The sequence below is a fragment of the Bos mutus genome, chromosome 28, assembly GCF_027580195.1.
Source record: "Bos mutus isolate GX-2022 chromosome 28, NWIPB_WYAK_1.1, whole genome shotgun sequence".
Taxonomy (NCBI): Eukaryota; Metazoa; Chordata; class Mammalia; order Artiodactyla; family Bovidae; genus Bos; species Bos mutus.
In genome coordinates this window covers 42,021,530-42,043,236 of record NC_091644.1, presented here as the reverse complement: position 1 = coordinate 42,043,236, position 21,707 = coordinate 42,021,530, and the positions used below count along the sequence as shown (strand labels likewise).

The 21,707-nt window shown below is 41.7% G+C and overlaps 1 protein-coding gene across 8 annotated transcripts in view; it reads right to left on the bottom strand.

Moving 5' to 3' along the window:
* Positions 1 to 265: 265 nt before the first annotated feature.
* The window catches only part of TTC13 (tetratricopeptide repeat domain 13), a 105,305-nt gene continuing 83,863 nt past the window's right edge, over positions 266 to 21,707 (bottom strand). For 7 of the 8 annotated variants that reach the window (XM_070364938.1, XM_070364939.1, XM_070364942.1 and 4 more), the window contains 3 exons: positions 21,397 to 21,475; positions 21,190 to 21,269; positions 18,475 to 19,257 (listed from right to left, as the gene is read on the bottom strand). In XM_070364938.1, the coding sequence (XP_070221039.1) occupies positions 19,143 to 19,257; positions 21,190 to 21,269; positions 21,397 to 21,475 (274 nt within the window). In that variant the 3' untranslated portion in view covers positions 18,475 to 19,142. Of the gene's footprint in view, positions 403 to 18,474; positions 19,258 to 21,189; positions 21,270 to 21,396; positions 21,476 to 21,707 lie in introns of those variants that run through there. The other variant, XM_070364940.1, reaches the window with a different exon arrangement.

The window sequence follows — 21,707 nt, the reverse complement described above, 5'->3', positions numbered from 1 at the left end:
AGGTAGTACTGAGAGTCATGGACTGTCTTTGGGTCCCTGACACAAAGCCTAGTGCTTGCAGTAGCCCCAAGCCTGCCATGTGGGGAACGAGGGTTTGCAGACAGCTACTGAAGAAGAGAAGGAGGACACCACCTTCCAGTCCAGCCCTAATATTCTGAGGGCCTGAAACAAGGCTATAGACAGAAGCCCACATTTCATATGACTAAATATTTGGAAATTAAAACTTATTGTCAAATAGAATACATTGTATTCTTTTATTTTAGTACATTTCAACAACAAAAAAGAATAAATATATGTTAAGGGTACAGGTTTTATATACTTCAAAGTTGGCAAAATACCGATGATAGCTGAGTTTAATCATTATTACATGTCTGGGTGTTCTCCATAGGCTGTGAAGTCTGCCTGAGTAAGAAAGATAAACATGACTTATAAATCACATTAAATCCACAAATTATCCTTCTTGACTTCAATTCATCAAAGTCGTTATGTTTTTATAGCCAGGATTTACAATAATTTGTGCTCTAGTAATAATCTAAAAGGATTCTCTCATTGCTCGGTGGAAAAGAATCCACCTGCTAATGTAGGAGACATGAGTTCGATTCCTGGGTTGGGAAGGTCCCCTAGAGAAGGAAATGACAACCCACTCCAGTATTCTTGCCTGGGAAACCACATGGATGGTGGAACCTGGCAGGCTACAGTTCTTGCAGTCACAAAAGAGTCAGACATGACTTAGCAAATAAACAACAATAATCTAAAGGACTAAAAAATAAGATGTAACTATAGTCAATGTATACAAAATTTGGATATATTTTATAATTAATAAATTATAATTTATTTTATAATTAATAAATTGTAATTTATTTTATAATTAATAAATTATAAACTTATTATAAATTAAAGTTAATGCAGCCATGAAATTAAAAGATGCTTACTCTTTGGAAGAAAAGTTATGACTAACCTAGATAGCATATTGAAAAGCAGAGACATTACTCTGCCAACAAAGGTCCATCTAGTTAAGGCTATGGTTTTTCCAGTGGTCATATATGGATGTGAGAGTTGGACTACAAAGAAAGCTGAGCGCCGAAGAATTGATGCTTTTGAACTGTGGTGTTGGAGAAGACTCTTGAGAGTCCCTTGGACTGCAAGGAGATCCAACCAGTCAATTGTGAAGGAGATCAGCCCTGGGATTTCTTTGGAAGGAATGATGCTAAAGCTGAAACTCCAGTACTTTGGCCACCTCATGTGAAGAGTTGACTCATTGGAAAAGACTCTGATGCTGGGAGGGATTGGGGGCAGGAGGAGAAGAGGATGACAGAGGATGAGATGGCTGGATGGCATCACTCACTGGATGGACGTGAGTCTGAGTGAACTCTGGGAGTTGATGATGGACAGGGAGGCCTGGCGTGCTGTGATTCATGGGGTCACAAAGAGTCGGACACGACTGAGCTACTGAACTGAACTAAACTGAAAGTTAATGTAAAAATGTTTTAAACTTTGTTTCTAAGTTTTTCTTCTAAAATGTTCAAGATTACCTAATAAAGTTAAAAACTATACCAATTATAATTTATAAATTAAAATCAAACTTAAAATCAAATGTCTTTAAAAAAAAGCAGAATTTTTCATTCAGTTTTAAAATATAAGTTCAAATTTAAATGTAAAGTATTTGCATTATACAAGTATTTGCAATACTTGTATTCAATATCCATTTGGTTGCCAGTATAAAGAACTGGCATCCTGCTCCTCATATCTGGTGCCCAGCAGTTAGCATGTCGACTCACATATATTATACTGATGGTGAGAACATCTGAAATCAGGACACAAAACAAATAAAAAGATGCTCAGCACTACTGGGAAAAAACATCTCACCTAAGAATTCATTGCATTCATACTGTTTGAAGGAAAGATTTGACAAGACCGTTTCTCTCTTTTATATAAGGCGTTTTGATTGTTCAGAACAGTTTAGGAGAGGACTTTTCTGGTGGCTCAGTGGATAAGAATTCGCTTGTCAATAAAGGGGATATGGGTTCAACCCCTGATCCGGGAACACTTCACATACTGTGGGGCAAATAAGCCCGTGAGCCACAACTACTGAGCCCAGTGTGCCACGATTAACAAAGCCCACACCCTCTACGGGGCTTCCCTGGTGGCTCAGTGGTGAAGATTCCACCTGCAATGCAGGAGACCCCAGTTTGATTCCTGGGTTGGGAGACCCTGTTTCAATTCCTCAGTTGGGAAGATCTGCTGGAGAAGGGATAAGCTACCCACTCCAGTATTCTTGGGCTTCCCTGGTGGTTCAGTGGCGAAGATTCCACCTGCAATGCAGGAGACCCCAGTTTGATTCCTGGGTTGGGAGACCCTGTTTCGATTCCTCAGTTGGGAAGATCTGCTGGAGAAGGGATAAGCTACCCACTCCAGTATTCTTGGGCTTCCCTGGTGGCTCAGCTGGTAAAAAATCCACCTGCAATGTGTGAGACCTGCACCTCTAGGGCCTGCACACCTCAACTCCTGAGGCCCACACGCCTAGAGCCTGTGCTCTTCAAAAAAAGAAGCTCCCACAATGACAAGCCATTTGGTGGACATCATGTCCCTTGTCTATTGTGTGATGGCCTGAAAATCATCTTTTGACCTCAGTTGTTACTGCAACAAAGAGTAACCCCTACTCGCTGCAACTACAGAAAGCCCATGCAAAGCAAGGAAGATCCTGTGCAGACTAAATAAATAAAAGTTATGAAGAAATGTAGCATTGTGTGATCTCAATGCTTTCTGGTCTCATCCTGTGCCACCAGGGTCTTGGGAAGCTTGGGACTGCTCAGGCTGGACCAGTCTGGGTTTCACCAGAGGAGCTGGGGCTGGGCTACCACACATGTGCATCACCAGTGTTAGAATACATGTTAGTTGATCCAAAGGTAGAGAGGAAGAAGACATATAAAGGGAGAATGGAGAAGTAAGTAACATGGGGATTGATGAAGATAGCTTTAATGAAGACATTCTTGATATGGAATGAATCACAGAAATCATGATTTTACTAGTCAATAAAGGCACTTCCTGGGTGTTCATTGGAAGGACTGATGTTGAAGCTGAAGCTCCAATACTTTGGCCACCTGATGTGAAGAGCTGACTCATTTGAAAAGACCCTGATGCTGGGAAACATTGAGGGCAGGAAGAGAAGGGGACGACAGAGGATGAGATGGTTGGATGGCATCACCGACTCAATGGACATGAGTTTGGGTAGGCTCCGGGAGTTAGTGATGGACAGGGAAGCTTGGCATGCTGCAGTTCATGGGGTCGCAAAGAGTTGGACATGACTGAGCAACTGAACTGAATTGAACTGAACTGAACTGAAAGGCACTTAAGATGCAAATATTCAAAGATCAAATATTTTCAAAATTACAAGTAGATATATAATGCCAATTATTATGACAGAATTTAAAAATTGGCAGCATGAAGCCTAGAATAACTTTGAGGTATATAGTTCTTCTCATTCAGTTCAGTTCAGTTTAGTAACTCAGTCGTGTCTGACTCTTTACAACCACATGCCAGGCTTCCCTGTTCATCACCAACTCTCAGAGCTTTCTCAAACACATGTCCATCGAGTTGGTGATGCCAGCCAACCATCTCATCCTCTGTCATCCCCTTCTCCTCCTGCCTTCAATCTTTCCCAGCATCAGGGTCTTTTCCAATGAATCAGTTCTTCATATCAGATAGCCAAAGTATTGGAGTTTCAACTTCAGCATTAGTCCCTCCAATGAATATACAGGACTGATTTTCTTTAGGATTGACTAGTTTGATCTTCTTTCAGTTCAAGGGACTCTCAAAAGTCTCCAACATCACAGTTCAAGAGTTCTCAGCTTTCTTCTTTGGCACTCAGCTTTCTTTATGATCCAACTCTCCCGTCCACAAATGACTACTGAAAAAACCTAGCTTTGACTTATATGGACCTTTGTAGGCAAAGTAATGTCTCTGCTTTTTAATATACTGTCTAGGTTGGTCATAGCTTTTCTTCCAAGTAGCAAGCATCTTTTAATTTCATGGCGGCAGTCACCATCTGCAGTGATTTTGGAGCCCAAGAAAACAAAATCTGTCACTGTTTTTGTCGTTTCCCCATCTATTTGCCATGAAGTGATGGAACCAGATGCCATAATTTTAGTTTTTTGAATGTTGAGTTTTAAGCCAGCTTTTCACTCTCCTCTTTCACTTTCATCAAGAGGCTCTTTAGTTCCTCTTCACTTTCTGCCATAAGAGTAATGTCATCTGCATATCTGAGGTTATTGATATTTCTTCCAGCAATCATTGGATTAATCCTAATAAGAAATCACTTATTAAAGGGAACCGGAAATGAAAGAATTAACAAGTTAAGTATAGCCACTAGGAAATCAGTGGGATCAAGAAGACTTCAGGGAGGACTGACTTTGGAGGATGTGGGGTTGACTTTACCTGGGAGGAGTGGCAGCTCTTGGCCCCTGCTTAGAAGGGAAAAATACCTGGTATCAGTGGAGTATCAAGTTAGCAAATCTGGAACAAAGAGAATCACCATGGACCTTAGAAGATGAAGACACCCTAATCCAGAAACTGAGAAAGTTGATGATCATGTGCAGTCACACTGGAAAATCCAAAATATGCTGAAGAGGATATATTCTGTTCAAATATATGGACAGACTGCATTTGGGAATATTATTCATCAGAGCAAAAGTTATTTTCCTTTAAGGCCAAATCATGATGTATTTCATTTACACAGGAAAACTTTGAAATCATACTTAAATGTAGTCAACCAGAGTAGAAGCTGTAACAAAAAGGAGCCTGCTGAGTTTATTGGAAATGGGAGATCCTTTCTCCTTGCTAATCATGAGCAAATTCATACTGAAATTAAATGTCAGCAAATACACAAAATAGAGCCCATGAATGTACTAAATGTGGAAAAGCCTTCCTCAAGAAGTCTTGCTCAGTGAACATAAGAGAATTCATACAGAAAAGAAACACCATGGATGTAGTGTGTGTGGGAAAACCTTCTCCAAGAAGTTCAAGCTCACCAAACACCAGCGAACTCACAAAGAAGAGAAACCCCATGTGTGCAGTGAGTATGGAAAAGCCTTTTTCAGGAAATTAAAGCTAACTGAACAAAAGACTCCTATGGGAAATAAACCTCATGTACACAGTATATGTAGTAAAGTATTCTTCAGAAAGTTCAAGCTAACTGAATACCAGAGAACTCATACAGGAGAGAAGCCCTATGAACGAACTGAATGTGCAAAGCCTTCTGCGAGAAGGCAAAGCTATGATACATTTGCCAAACAAAAGAGGAGAAAAACCCCATGTGTGCAGTGAGCATGGGAAAGATTTCTCCAGAAAATTGCACTAGTTTTGCATTAGAAAGTACATACAGGTGAGAAATCTTATATATGTAGTGCGAATGTGGAAAAGGTTTCATACAGAAGGGCAATCTTATTATATATCAATGAACTCACATTGAAGAGAAGTCCTATGGATGCAATGAATGTGGTAAAGCTTCCCCCAGAAGGCATGCCTCATGGCACATCCATGATTTCATACAGTCAACATATAAGTACATGTAAGTACTGACTGTGGAAAATCTTGTTTGAAGACATCAGGACTCATGAAACAGAGAATTCACACAGGAGAGAAACCCAGTGTATGCAGTGATTGTGGGAAAACACTCACTAAGAAGACAACTCTCATTGAAGAACTCACATGGAAGAGAAACCCTACAGATGGAATGAGTGTAGGAAAGCTTTCTCCCACATGCCGTGCCTGGTTAAACACAAGAGGACACATGCAAGAGAGAAACAGTGAAGGTGGCATATCCTTCCACAAAGAGTCACAGCTTATTAGATTCTAGTGAATGAACTCTGGCAGGGGAGAAACCCTGTTAACACAATGACTGCAGATGCCTTCTGAGACCCCTCAGACATCATTGCACATCTGTGGGCTCCTAGCAGATAGGAGATGAACAAAATGAAAAGGCAAAAAGATACGACACTGAAAGACAACCTGCTAACCCCAGGTTAGTAGGTGTCCAACGTGCTATTGGAGAAGAGTAGAGAAATAGCTCCAGGAGGAATGAAGAGGCTGAGTCAAAGCAGAAATAACGCCCAGGTGTGGATGTGTCCGGAGGTGAAAGTAAAGTCCGATGCTGTAAAGAATAATATTGCATAGGAACCTGGAATGTTAGGTTCATGAATTAAGGTAAATTGGAAGTGGTCAAACATGAGATGGCAAGAGTGAACACTGACATTTTAGGAATCAGTGAACTAAAGTAGACAGGAATGGTAGAATTTAATTCAGATGACCATTATATCTATTACTGTGGGCAAGAATCCCTTAGAAGAAATGGAGCAGCCCTCACTGACAACAAAAGACTCCAAAATGCAATACTTAGATACAATCTTACAAATAATAGAATGATCCTGCTTTGTTTCCAAGGCAAACCATTCAATACCACAGTAATCCAAGTCTATGCCCCAACCACTCATGCCGGAAGAAGCTGAAGTTGAATGGTTCTATGATGACCTACAAGACCTTCTAGAACTAGCAAAAAAAAAAAAAAAGATGTCCTTTTCATCATAGGCCATTGGAATGCAAAAGTAGGAAGTCAAGAGATACCTGGAGTAACAGGCAAGTTTGGCCTTGGAGTACAAAATGAAGCAGAGCAAAGGCTAACAGGATTTTGCCAAGAGAACACACTGGTCATAGCAAACATCCTCTTCCAACAACACAAGACATGACTTTGTACATGGACATTACCAGATGGTCAATAACGAAATCAGACTGATTATATTCTTTGCAGCCAAAGATACAGCAACTCTATGTAGTCAGCAAAAGCAAGACTGGGAGCTGACTGTGGCTCAGTTCATAAACTCCTTATTGCAAAATTCATACTTATATTGAAGAAAGTAGGGAAAATCACTAAGTCAATCAGGTATGACCTAAATCAAATTCCCTTGTGGAAGTGACAAATAATTCAAGGGATTAGATTTGATAGAGTGCCAGAAGAACTATGGATGGAGGTTCATAACACTGTACAAGAGGTGGTGACCAAAACTGTCCCCAAGAAGAAGAAATACAAAAAGGCAAAATGTTTGCCTAGCTGAGAAAAAAGAGAAGCGAAAGGCAAAGGAGAAAAGGAAAGATTTGCCCATCTGAATGTAGAGTTCCAAAGAATAGCAAGGAGAGGCAAGAAAGCTTTCTTAAATTGAACAATGCAAAGAAATAGAGGAAAGCAACAGAATGGGAAAGATGAGCAATCTCTTCAAGAAAATCAGAGATACCAAGGGAACATTTCATGCAAAGATGGGCTCAATAAAGGACAGAAATGGTAAGGACCTAACAGAAGCAGAAGATATTAAGAAAAGGTGGCAAGAATACACAGAACTGTACAAAAAAATCTTAATGATCCAGATAACCATGATGGTACGATCACTCACCTAGAACCAGACATGCTGGAGTGTGAAGTCAAGTAGGCCTGAGGAAGCATCACTATGAACAAAACTAGTAGAGGTGATGGAATTCCAGCTGAGCTATTTCTTAAATCCTAAAAGATGATGCTGTGAAAGTGCTGCAATCAATATACCAACAAATTTGGAAAACTCAGTAGTGGCCACAGGACTGGAAAAGGTCAGTTTTTTTCCCAATCCCAAAGAAGGGCAATGCCAAAGAATGTTCAAACTACCACACAATTGCACTCATCTCACATGCTAGCAAAGTAATGCTCAAAATTCCCCAAGCCAGGCTTCAACAGTATGTGAACCGAGAACTTCCAGATGTACAAGCTGGATTTAGAAAAGGCAGAGGAACCAGAGATCAAATGCCCAACATATGCTGAATCATAGAAAAAGCAAAGGAATTCCAGAAAAACATCTACTTCTCCTTTACTGAGTACACTAAAGCCTTTGACTTTGTGGATCACAACAAACTGGAAAATTCTTCTTTTTTTTTTGAAAATTCTTAAAAGAGATGGGACTATCAAACCACCTTACTTGTCTTTATGCAGGTCAAGAAGCAATAGTTGGAACAGGACATGGTTCAAAATTGGGAAAGGAGTATGTCAAGGCTGTATATTGTCACTCTGCTTATTTAATTACATGCAGAGGACATCATGTGAAATGCCAGGCTGGATGAAGCACAAGCTGGAATCAAGATTGCCAGGAGAAGTATCAATAACCTCAGATATGCAGATGACCCACCCTAATGGCAGAAAGTGTAGAGGAGCTAAAGAGCCTCTTGATGAAGGTGAAAGAGAAGAGTGAAAAATCTGGCTTAAAACTCATCATTCAAAAGACTAAAATCATGGCATCCGATCCCATCAACTTCATGGCAAATAGCTGGGGAAACAATGGAAACAGTGACAGACTTTATTTTCTTGGGCTCCAAAATCACTGCAGATGGTGACTGCAGCCATGAAATTCAAAGACACTTGTTCCTTGGAAGAAAAAGTATGACAAACCTAAACAGCATATTAAAAAGCAGAGACATCACTTTGCTGACAAAGGTCCACGTAGTCAAAGCTGTGGTTTTCCCAGTAATCATGTATGGATGTGAGTTGGACCATAAAGAAGGCTGAGCACAGAAGAACTGTGCTGGAGAAGATGTGGTGCTGGAGAAGTCCCTTGCACAGCAAGGAGATCAAACCAGTCAATCCTAAAGGAAATCAGTCCTGAATATTCATTGGAAGGACTGATGCTGAAGCTGAAGCTCCAATATTTTGGTCACCTGATGCGAAGAGCTGACTCATTTGAAAAGACCCTGATGCTTGGAAAGATTGAGGGCAGGAAGAGAAGGGGACGACAGAGGATGAGATGGTTCGAGGGCATCACCGACTTGATGGACATGAGTTTGAGCAAGCTCTGGGAGATAGTGAAGGACAGGGTACCCTGATGTTCTGCCATCCATGGGGTAGTAAAGAGTCGGACACAACCAAGTGACTCAACAAAAAACAAATAGGAATGTAGTTTCTATTTATATCTATATTTCTGGCCACATTGTGCAGCATGTGGGGTCTTAGTTCTCTGACCAGGGATCGAACCAGTGCCCCTCCATTGGTAGTGTGGATTCTTAACCATTGAGATTCTCAAAAAAACACAGTGAAATTTCTACCTGGTATATGGTTGGAAGCAATTGGTGCACTTTACAACTTTCTCTTTCTTCCTCCCTCCCTCCCTCCCTTTCTTCCACCCAGGTCAAATCCCTTCATCCCTGGGCCTGCTATGCTCAAGTCAGTTTAATTTTATTTTTCAGTGAAGCATGGTATTTTTCACATTTTTATTTCCTTTTAATACTTTTGCCAAAATTGAAGTACAGTTGGTTTACAATGTTTCAGGTACAGAGCAAAGTGATTCAACCACACACACACACACACACACGCACACACACACTGTGTGTGTATATATGTGTGTGTATGTGCTTTTTTGGAGTCTTCAATTTTAGGTTATTATAAGATATTGAATATAGTACCTGTGCTATGCACTAGGCCCTTGTTTAGCTATTTGACATACAGGAGTGTGTATCTGTTAATCCAAATTCCTAATGTGTCCCTCCCTCTACTTTCCCCTTTGGTAACCGTAAGCTTGTTTTCTATTTCTGTGTCTGTTTCTGTTTTGTGAATAAGTCCATTTGCGTCACGCTTTAGATTGTGTATGTAAGTGACTACGATACTTGTCTGTAACGGATTTTCCTTAGTGATCATTTCTAGTCCATCTGTGATGCGCCAAACGGCATTCTTTCATTCTTCTTTGGAGCTGAGTAATATTCCACAGTGTACGGGTATCACACTTTTTTTTTACATTTTGATAAAATATTTTTATTTTAGGAATTTAAAGACAATCCATAGCAAGAAATGTGACAACATACTTTACTACATCAGTAAATCATCTGATTATTTTTAATAGATACGGCAGAGTATTCAATAAAAGTTAACTTTCATTTGCAATTAAACTAGAAGTAAAATGGAAACAGAAGGGAATTCTTTGTAGTATATTTTGGCTGACAATCATTATTTGTCCCATTATTTAAAAAATTAAGCTTTCTTTCCCTTATGATAAAATACAAATACTCTGAACATGCTAACCAGCTGATTGCGAACAGCTGGCCAGCTAACACATAAATTTCCAGAGAACTAGTTAGGCAGACAAGTTCTCCTTTTCTAGCTAAGCACCAAATTTTTTTAAGGTACAAAGTGCTCATGACATTCTCTTAAGTACTGTGTACCACATCTTCTTTTTCCATTAGTCTGTCCATGGACACTTAAGTTGTTTCCATATCTTGGCTATTGCAAATAGTGCTGCTATGAACACTGGGGTGCATGTATCTTTTTCAAGTAGAGTTTCTATCTTTTACAGATATATGCCCAGAAGTGGGATTGATGCATCATATAGTAACCCTATTTTTCCTTATCTGATCGACTTAATAACTGGACATATATTTAGGGGTTAAGGTTAAGGGATGGGTGGAACCCATTCCCACTGCCCCACTCCCCAAGTAAGTGGCAAGCACTTGAGCAGAATTCAGGAGCTGTATAGGGTAAGTCACTCCCCCATCTGAGCCATCAAAGTGGAGGTAACACCGGTGCTTACATCCTAGCACTCTTAACGCTATTAAATGAGCTAAGTACAACGCTTAGAAATATGTCAACCATAGTAAGTGCTCAAGATGTGTTAGCTTCAACAGGTTCCTCCCCCACAGAAGATGCTCCCGGCCCCAAGGAGAAGGCCCCACCCAGCACGGCTGGAGAGCAGAGGAGCCACAGCCCACAGGGGAGCTTCCAGATTGAGTGCACAGATCAGCCTATCTGGCATGCTCAGCACAGTCTCCAGTGGCCACCGAAGACAAGGAGAGTGGGGACAGAGCCCAGGATGTGAGCCAGTGCTGGCCAGAGCAGTGACTGCAGATGCAGCCGCTGCCCCAGAGCCCAGGGCCCCCTGCACCCAGAAAGAACTGCCCACAGTGCAGCAGCTGAGCCACCAGCGCAACAAGGCAATTTGAACCTGGAAATGCCCAGTCACCGTGATGTGAGATGGTTTATACAGTGGAGGTTGAGAAATAGATTTAAGGGACTAGATCTGATAGATAGAGTGCCTGATGAACTATGGACGGAGGTTCGTGACATTGTACAGAAGACAGGGATCAAGACCATCCCCATGGAAGAGAAATGCAAAAAACCAAAATGGCTGTCTGGGGAAGCCTTACAAATAGCTGTGAAAAGAAGAGAAGCAAAAACCAAAGGAGAAAAGGAAAGATATAAGCATCTGAATGCAGAGTTCCAAAGAATAGCAAGGACAGATAAGAAAGCCTTCCTCAGCAATCAATGCAAAGAAATAGAGGAAAACAACAGAATGGGAAAGACTAGAGATCTCTTCAAGAAAATAAGAGATACCAAGGAAACATTTCATGCAAAGATGGGCTCGATAAAGGACAGAAATGGTATGGACCTAACAGAAGCAGAAGATATTAAGAGGTGGCAAGAATACACAGAAGAACAGTACAAAAAAGATCTTCAGGACCAAGGTAATCACAATGGTGTGATCACACACCTAGAGCCAGACATCCTGGAATGTGAAGTCAAGTGGGCCTTAGAAAGCATCACTACGAACAAAGCTAGGGAGGTAATGGAATTCCAGTTGAGCTATTTCAAATCCTGGAAGATGATGCTGTGAAAATGCTGCACTCAATATGCCAGCAAATTTGGAAAACTCAGCAGTGGCCACAGGGCTGGAAAAGGTGTTTTCATTCCAATCCCAAAGAAAAGCAATCCCAAAGAATGCTCAAACTACCACACAATTTCACTCATCTCACATGCTAGTAAATAATGCTCAAAATTCTCCAAGCCAGGCTTCAGCAATACATGAACCGTGAATTTCCAGATGTTCAAGCTGGTTTTAGAAAAGGCAGAGGAACCAGAGATCAAATTGCCAACATCTGCTGGATCATAGAAAAAGCAAGAGAGTTCCAGAAAAACATCTATTTTTGCTTTATTGACTATGCCAAAGCCTTTGACTGTGTGGATCCCAATAAACTGTGGACAATTCTGAAAGAGATGGGAATACCAGACCACCTGACCTGCCTCTTGAGAAACCTATATGCAGGTCAGGAAGCAACAGTTAGAACTGGACATGGAACAACAGACTGGTTCCAAATAGGAAAAGGAGTATGTCAAGGCTGTATATTGTCACCTTGCTTATTTAACTTATATGAAGGGTACATCATGAGAAACGCTGGGCTGGAAGAAGCATAAGCTGGAATCAAGACTGCAGGGAGAAATACCAATAACCTCAGATATGCAGATGACACCACCCTTATGGCAGAAGGTGAAGAGGAACTAAAAAGCCTCTTGATGAAAGTGAAAGAGAGAGTGAAAAAGTTGGCTTGAAGCTTAACATTCAGAAAACGAAGATCATGGCATCCGGTCCCATCACTTCATGGGAAATAGATGGGGAAACAGTGGAAACAGTATCAGACTTTATTTTTTTGGGCTCCAAAATCACTACAGATGGTGACTGCAGCCATGAAATTAAAAGATGCTTACTCCTTGGAAGGAAAGTTATGACCAACCTAGATAGCATATTCAAAAGCAGAGACATTACTTTGCCAACAAAGGTCCATCTGGTCAAGGCTATGGTTTTTCCAGTGGTCATGTATGGATGTGAAATTTGGACTGTGAAGAAAGCTGAGCACCAAAGAATTGATGTTTTTGAACTGTGGTGTTGGAGAAGACTCTTGAGAGTCCCTTGGACTGCTAGGAGATCCAACCAGTCAATTCTGAAGATCAGCCCTGGGATTTCTTTGGAGGGAATGATGCTAAAGCTGAAACTCCAGTACTTTGGCCACCTCATGTGAAGAGTTGACTCATTGGAAAAGAATCTGATGCTAGGAACGATTGGGGGCAGGAGGAGAAGGGGACGACAGACGATGAGATGGTTGGATGGCATCACCAACTCAATGGACCTGAGTTTGAGTGAACTTCGGGAGCTGGTGATGGACAGGGAGGCCTGGCATGCTACAATTCATGGGGTCGCAGAGTCAGATACAACTGAGTGACTGAACTGAATTGAACTGATAATTTTCATTACTGGTAGAAATTGAAGCCTGTGAATGGAGTTGTGTTCAATTATTTACGTATATATTTGCATACCCAACCTTCATGGACTACCAATTACACAATACTGGTAAAGTTTAAGCTTACAAATTGTAGAATGAAAGTGATTTTATATTTGTGGCAACATGGCTTGAAGAACAAAAGACCTACCATAATTCTCATCACAATTGCAGTATTATTCAAGAAGATACTTGGTTCTATGGGGTTTCATAAAGGGGACAAAAATATTCCCAAGGCAGCAAAATGGGTTTTCATGTCCTAGCTTGTTTCTCATGTATGGTTCCTGGACCACCAGTGTGTGAATCTCATGGGGGAGGACCCTGACTTCAGGCCTCTCCCCAGCCCCGAGAGGCACTCATCAGTGGATTTTTCAAGCTGGTGCTGGTGATTTCCTTTCTCCTCTCTCCAATTTATCTCCCTGCACTGCAATTAAACTCTGTGGTCTTTACCTGAAACATCTCAAAACCTGTACTCTTGCTTAAAACCACACGGACTCCCATTCTAATTATTGCCTGATGCACAGGTGTGGAGCGGCGGTCTGTTTTCAGGGTAGCAGCACCATCCAGGTACAACTTCCTGTGATGACGGCCATATCAGTCCAGTCAAATATGGCAGCCACCAGCTGCTTCTGAGCACTTGGGATGGTGCAAGTGTGACTTAGATGCAAGTGTGGACCTTCATTTATTCAACCACTTTAGATTTTGGTGTGACAGTGATAATGGCTGGACAAGAGCACATCTGATACATTTTAGATGTGAACATGACTGGACAGGCCAGACATAAGAATGCTCATGAATATAGCCAAGTCTTGGTGGTCTGGGACACGACAGGTTTCTTTAGGGGATTTTGCTGATCTCTGCTCTCTATACATCTTGCTTGGAAGGCAAGCACTAGTGAGCTGGAGGTTATTTCCTGTCCCTCACACTTAAGAGAAAGCAATGGCAACCCACTCCAGTACTCTTGCCTGGAAAATCCCATGGACGGAGGAGCCTGGTAGGCTGCAATCCATGGGGTCGCGAAGAGTTGGACACAACTGAGCAACTTCACTTTCGCCTTTCACTCTCATGCATTGGAGAAGGAAATGACAACCCACTCCAGTGTTCTTGCCTGGAGAATCCCAGGGACAGGGGAGCCTGGTGGGCTGCCATCTATGGGGTCGCACAGAGTCGGACAACGACTGAAAGCGACTTAGCAGTAGCAGCACACTTAACTCACTGGAAATGTTCCACAAAAAATTCCTAGTTTGCTAACAGGTTTTACCTAGAGGTAAAAGTCTTTTAAAGATTAAACATGTTATTAATAGGAGCAATTTTACAAATAGACCTGAGATATTCAGAAAAGTCTATAACAAGTTTATTTCAGTTCAGTAGCTCAGTCGTGTCTGACTCTTTGCAACCTCATGGACTGCAGAAGGCCAGGCCTCCCTCAGTTCAGTTCAGTTCAGTCGCTGAGTCATGTCCGACTCTTTTGCGACCCCATGAATCGCAGCACGCCAGGCCTCCCTGTCCATCACCAACTCCCGGAGTTCACTCAGACTCACGTCCATCGAGTCAGTGATGCCATCCAGCCATCTCATCCTCTGTTGTCCCCTTCTCCTCCTGCCCCCAATCCCTCCCAGCATCAGAGTCTTTTCCAATGAGTCAACTCTTCGCATGAGGTGGCCAAAGTACTGGAGTTTCAGCTTTAGCATCATTCCTTCCAAAGAAATCCCAGGGCTGATCTCCTTCAGAATGGACTGGTTGGATCTCCTTGCAGCCCAAGGGACTCTCAAGAGTCTTCTCCAACACCACAGTTCAAAAGCATCAATTCTTCGGCACTCAGCTTTCTTTACAGTCCAACCCTCACATCCATACATGACCACTGGAAAAACCATAACCTTGACTAGACGGACCTTTGTTGGCAAAGTAATGTCTCTGCTTTTCAATATGCTATCTAGGTTGGTCATAACTTTCCTTCCAAGGAATAAGCTTCTTTTAATTTCATGGCTGCAGTCACCATCTGCAGCAATTTTGGAGCCCCCAAAAATAAAGTCTGCCACTGTTTCCCCATCTGTTTGCCATGAAGTAATGGGACCGGCTCTTTCACTTTCATCAAGAGGCTCTTTAGTTCTTCACTTTCTGCCACAAGGGTAGTGTCATCTGTATATATGAGGTTATTGATATTTCTCAGAGCAATCTTGATTCTAGCTTGTGCTTCATCCAGCCCAGCGTTTCTCATGATATACTCTGCATATAAGTTAAATAAGCAGGGTGACAATATACAGCCTTGATGTCCTCCTTTTCCTATTTGGAACCAGTCTGTTGTTCCATGTTCAGTTCATGATAGTTAACTGTCACCAGAGAAAATCGTTTGGGATTATTCCTGTGAAAAAGCTTATTCTAAAATTGAATTAAGAACTCTTTAGCTGTACTGTCCCATGCAGTAGTTCTTAATGATGTATGGCTACATATATTTAAATTCATTAAAACTAAATTAAACAGTTGCTCAGTCATACTGGCCCCAGTCAAGTGTTCAGCAGTCACATGTGGCTGGTGGCTGCCATCCTGGACTGGGCAAATACAGAACATCCTCGTCATTGCAGATAGCCCCATTGGACAGTGCTGAGTTAACTGTGAGGTCCCCGCAGAAGGAAATGCCTCAGAGAGCTGATGGCACACAAGGGGAGTTGGCTGAAGTGTGCAGACGAGGGGAAGAGCAGAGAGAGGTGAGGCTGGAGAAACAGAGGCCACTGGGGGTGAGGGTGGGGGGTGGCATTACTGTAGGACACTGGGTTTTATTTCAGGGCAGTGAGATGCTGTGAGGGGTTTAATCAGACCAGCAGCAGGAAGAAAAGTTAGCAGGGGAGCTGAGGGGGGAAGTGGAGCGATGAGGGGAGGGTGTTTTGTAAGAGGGAGAGAAGAGCTGGCTTGTTAATGGACTGTATCCTGGATGACATTTCTGGACCAATCCACAGTTCCCTCTAACACACACTTCAAGTCATCTGGGGGTAAAGGGATACTAAGATCGACAACTAGTAGGCAAATGAATTCTTAATATGTGAAGAATTTCTAATGGTAATAGTTGTAATATCAGAGAACTAAAATTCAGGGACACAATTAGATCAACCCACAAAACACTGGGAACCCAGCCTCTCACACTCAAATCTGACCTGGGGCAGGGAAGCCCCTCAAATCTGGTGTTTCCGGTTGCCATCCAAGCTAAGGGCTCAGGTACCACAAGTCTAGCAGGAGAGCGCCTGATTTTTCGCACCATGAGATCAAAAGGATCAGGGTATCTAATGAGATAAAAACCAAACACAGACAAAAAGACAAAGAGCAGTTTTGTTTCTTCAGTGTGATCAAAAGTTTTCAATATGAAGTTTTAAGGATAAAGGCAAACCTGATTCTAATCTTAAAAACTGTTTTTTTTATTTTTTTTAGTTTTAAACAAGAGGACAGGGACTCCCCTGGTGGTCCAGTGGTTAAGAATCTGCCTTCCAGTGCAGAAGACATGGATTCAATCTCTGTTTCGGGAACTAGAATCCCACATGCCACTCGGCAACTGAGCTCTCACACCACTACTGAGCCCACGCATTGTAACGACTAAAGCCTGCGTGTTCTAGATCCCATGCTCCACAACAAAAGAAGCCTGTAGGCCACAACTAGAGAAAGCCTGAGAGGCAATGAAGAGCCCGCACAGCCAAAACAATAAAGTAAAATAAAATAAGTAAAGAGGACAACTTGCATGATGGAACTCAGATTTCTAGGTGCAATTTAACAGAAGATAAGAGAATTTTAAATATTATGATATAAAAATGCATGCCAAAACTTCATGGCTTTCTTGAGACAAAAACCCTTAACGATGGAAGAGGAGCCCAATAGACAGTATCTTCTCAGCCACCAAACAAACCTGCTCATAATGTTCTGTTTAGACCATAGTCAAGTTGGCTCAAGTATTCTGGGACTCAGGCAGAAGATGGGAGGTTTTCCCAGATCATCCTGCAATCACAGAATTTAGCATTTCAGTATGTCTAATGATGCGTGCATGCCCAGTCGTGTTTGATTCTTTGCAACCCCATAAACTGCAGCCCGCTGGACTCCTCTGTCCATGGAATTTTCCAGGCAAGAATACTGCAGTGGGTTGCCACTCCTACCCCAAGGGATCTTCTCAACCCAGAGACTGAACCCACATCTCTTGCGCCTCCTGCACTGGTAGGTGGATTCTTTACCACTGAGCCACCCGAGAAGCCCCATATGAGAGTTATAATACTTGCATGAGGAGAAAATAAAATATTTAAATAAAAACTGAAACGTAGCAATTTGGATTTGGTAAACTAAGTTTTAAGGAAAAATTACATTCTAACTTTGGGGTGTGGACATATTCTGATATTTTAGAAAAGTCAGTTAATTTATTTGGACCATTTCCCTAACTGAAAAATGTGTGTCTCACAATTAAAAATTTTGAAGAGTTGGTGATAAAGTGAAGAAAAATCCTTGAAGAAATTGAAAGATTTTGACTTTGGGATGATAGGCAAAAAGAGGGAAAAGTTTAAAAACTTACTCATTTCTCCTTTGCTTAGTCTCTACAATCCCCCTCTCACTTTGCAATCCTGTAGGCTATATCTGGATGCAGGTCAAACAGCAGCAAGTTGAGAGTGCAGAGCAATGTAACGGATCGATGGAGATTTTGCATGGAACAGAGTTAAGTATGCTGAATCTTGAGAAGAACCTGGGAATGAATCCTTGGTGCCCTGAGACCATGGTGGGGCAGGACAGGCCTTGGGGCCAGAAAGGCCTGGTTGGATCCTAGCACCTTGGCTTTGGGGGCACCTGGGAGAGTCATCAAGCTCCCAAAGCCTCAACCCTCTTATCTATAAAATGAAAACAAAGACTCTGGGGAAAGCTGACTGTGGGTGTGAGCTCTCTTTATAAAATGAGGTGTGCCTAATGATTTGTATCACCATCCAGATGAGATGAGAACACGAGCCACATCCTGGTGTTTTGAAACACACGTCAGTGCCCAGAACAGCACCTGTCCAAAGGGCAGGTCCTATCTGTCCAAAGAACGGTCTTCTGCTGATCATGCTGCAAGTGCCAGACCACGCAGCAAGTGCCAGGGTGGCGTCTCTGCCGAGCATGGACGCTTGCAGACATGCAGACACTGCTGTGTCCTGCTCACAGAGTCTGCGAGACAGAAAGAGAATAACAGAAAGCAGTGACTAGCTTAACTCTTTAACAGAGAACAAAGAAAAATGAAAATGACTGGAAATGGTGTTTAACTGAACCCATTTATGCACTGTCATTCACCCTGTCTGCAAAAGAAAGTTAGCAATTTTCTGACTGTTCTTATACCTGAAAGTGAAACTGGCTCACAAAATAAAAACATACATAATCCAGTGTCAAAAACTGGTGATTTATAGAAATCACCCCGTTTATTTTTTCCAATAAAGAGGAAAAAACAAATAAAACATGTTTCAATAATTCAGTGTTTGAGTCACTGGCAAATACTGTCTGTATCATTCAACAAAAGTGTCCCAGGTCATGAGCTCCAGGCATGCTGATGGCCACAAATCTTCCACGGTTCAAACGAAATGGAGAACCCACACGTGAGGACGATGTCAGTTGAAAACAAGATGCATTATCACAGTATGCATAAAAAGAAGGTCTTTGAAAAACATCCAGATTTTTAAAGGAATGAAAACACTCCTGTTTTGTTGTAGCTTTTGTTCCCTTTAATTGTTAATTTTTGGTTTTCGGAGTAAACATTTTTCGCCATGAGGAAGGAGTCATATGACTTTGTAAGTGGAAACCAAGTGGCCACTGGCTAATGCAAATGCCTCCCATCCCAGAGACACAGAGCTCTTCTGTCCCCTCAAAACCCTCTTTCATGATTTCTGTTATGGTTCAGAAAGGTAAATAAAATGATTTCAAGTATTCAATTCCTATCAAAAATTGGTATCAAAAGTAATAAAGGACCTAATTTCTTTATAATTCCATGTTTTAAAAAATAACTTAAGAAGCAAGAGGTCCGGCCCTTTACTTGTATAAATACCACGGCGTAACTAGAGTTTCTTAAGACAACGTGGAGAGGAGTCTGTGTTTAGCACCTCGATCATTGATCTTAATGTTGGGAACGTTTCTGACACAGACGGAAGAGTCTTATAAGAAGGTGAAATACTGAAAGAGAAAAATGCAAAGCAAGGGTGTGAAAATCAACACAATTTTACCAAAAAAGGCAAAGCTTATATTACACCAATTCCTATTATAATATTCACTTTACAGTACTCCACATGCATGACATCAGACAACATCACATCGCAGGGGGACCTGTGAGCAGAGCAGATCCTGTTGTAGCAATGAATGGGGTATCAGCAGGCTCCCATCATGAGATGCGGGTAAATTCAACCAGCCTTCGGAAAGAAAGTCAATCTCTGACTTACACAGTGAGTGTTACGCAAACACATCCCTCTGAGGCACACGATAGACGTGGAACCTGAAGACACATGATTTGGGTCCAGCCTTGATCCTTATCAGCTTTAGTGGTTCCTCTCAGACCCACTTCCCTGTATTTGCAGCAAGAAGGACGGTATTCCTAACTCCCAGAGTTACTTACTCCTGGTAAGGAGTGTGGCTGCTGCTAAGTGGCTTCAGTTGTGTCTGACTCTGTGCGACCCCAGAGATGGCAGCTCACCAGGCTTCCCCGTCCCTGGGATTCTCCAGGCAAGAACACTGGAGTGGGTTGCCATTTCCTTCTCCAACGCATGAAAGTGAAAAGTGAAAGTGAAGTCGCTCAGTCGTTACCGACTCTGAGCGACCCCATGGACTGCAGCCTACCAGGCTACTCTGTCCATGGATTTTCCAGGCAAGAGTACTGGAGTGGGTGCCATTGCCTTCTCTGAAGGAGTGTGGAATGGGTCTCAATTACATTGTAAACCTGTAGCTGCACAACATAAGGTGGCGTTTCTATTTTTTCCTTAAAGAGTTGTTAAAAGATCAACACTGTAAAATTATGCAGGAAACAGAGGCAAGGCCTTTGACCTTATGATCATGTTACTAAAATACATGTAAACTAGTAAACCTGAGACAAAAATATACCAGAAGGCGGTGTAACTGTTAGGAGTTTTCATTACAAAGCTAATGGAATACTTACAAATGGGACCAAAGTATCTTACAGAGACAAACTTCCGTTTTAAACAGAGCACGGATTATCCAGCAATTTTTAGAGTGGTTGCTATGTTGAACAGATATGGAAAGGCAAAACTGGAAGTTTCTATGATATTAAAAAAAAACCATGGAGAAGGAGCAAGAGTCAATAAGGTTAAATAGTGAGATGTGCTTAAAGATTAAGAGCAAAAGGAGAAGGCAGCAGCAGAGGATGAGATGGTTGGACGGCATCATAGACTCGATGGACGTGAATTTGAGCAAACTCTGGGAGACAGTGGAGGACAGAGGAACTTAGCGTGTTGTAGCCCATGAAGTTGCAAAGAGCTGGACATGACTTAGGATTGAACAACAACAACAACAAAATTAACTATGAAACCATCTGTGAGTTTAATTTCAGCCCATATATATATATTTATTTATGTGCTCCTATGGTGCTTTTGAAAACAAGAGCCAGGGAAGATCATAGTACTGGGCCCTCCCACAGTAACCGTCAGGAGTAATTTCTTGCAGCTTTCCCTGACTCCTATGTATTTTGTACCTAAATTACAGTAAAGCACCACCTTCCCCAAACAAAGAGGAAAGGAAAAATGCAGCTGAAAGGCAGGTGCCACCACCCAGAGAAGTCTGAGTCAGGTCCAGCTCAGTTTTCAAAATCCCTCCTGAACACAGACTCTGCGAGTCTGGGACAAAGGATCAATGAGCCAAGAGACAGGAATATCTGACTATATAAATAAGACACCTATAACCCTTCCTTCACAAACTGGCTTCCTTATTTTATTCATTATTCATTTTTATCCATACACTCACCTGTTAAGGGGTCATAAATAACAACAAAAACATAGTAACTTTGAAAAGCAGATTAAATTCATTATATAATCATAACCCATAAAAAATTAGTACAATTCCAGTTTCACATCCTTTTGTCGACCCCTATCAAGAAGTTACCTTTTCAAGTTCATCCAGCTTTTAGCTATTTTGCTAAAGGCCTCTGAACCAGGGGCAGTCATAGCTTCAAAGTCAACCAACTGAAAGAGAAAGAGATTTAATGGAGGGGAGGCTCCCTTTGGGATTCGGTTCATTTATGTGTCTTAACATAAAACTCCACAGACTGGAATTGAAACCTTTTCCCTTCTGGCTCCAGCTCCAACATACCTTTCCTTTGGGAATTTTTCCTGCTACTTCTTTCCCACTTGCCATCAGCGCTCCCACAATCACTGAGTAAGCGATCACACTATTCAGATAGAGAACAATTACCAGTCAGTCCAGGCCACAGACGGTTACCACACTATGGACTTCCCATCCTAAAAGATGACATTGTATTTCTTTTAACACTTCTTTAGACATTAAAAGAATATTTTCATTTGTTCTAAAAATATTTGCTAATTTACTAAGAAAAATATTTACTGGTTTACTAATTTAGGGGTAAATGTGTAACAATAATATTTTTCTGAGACAAAGTTTCT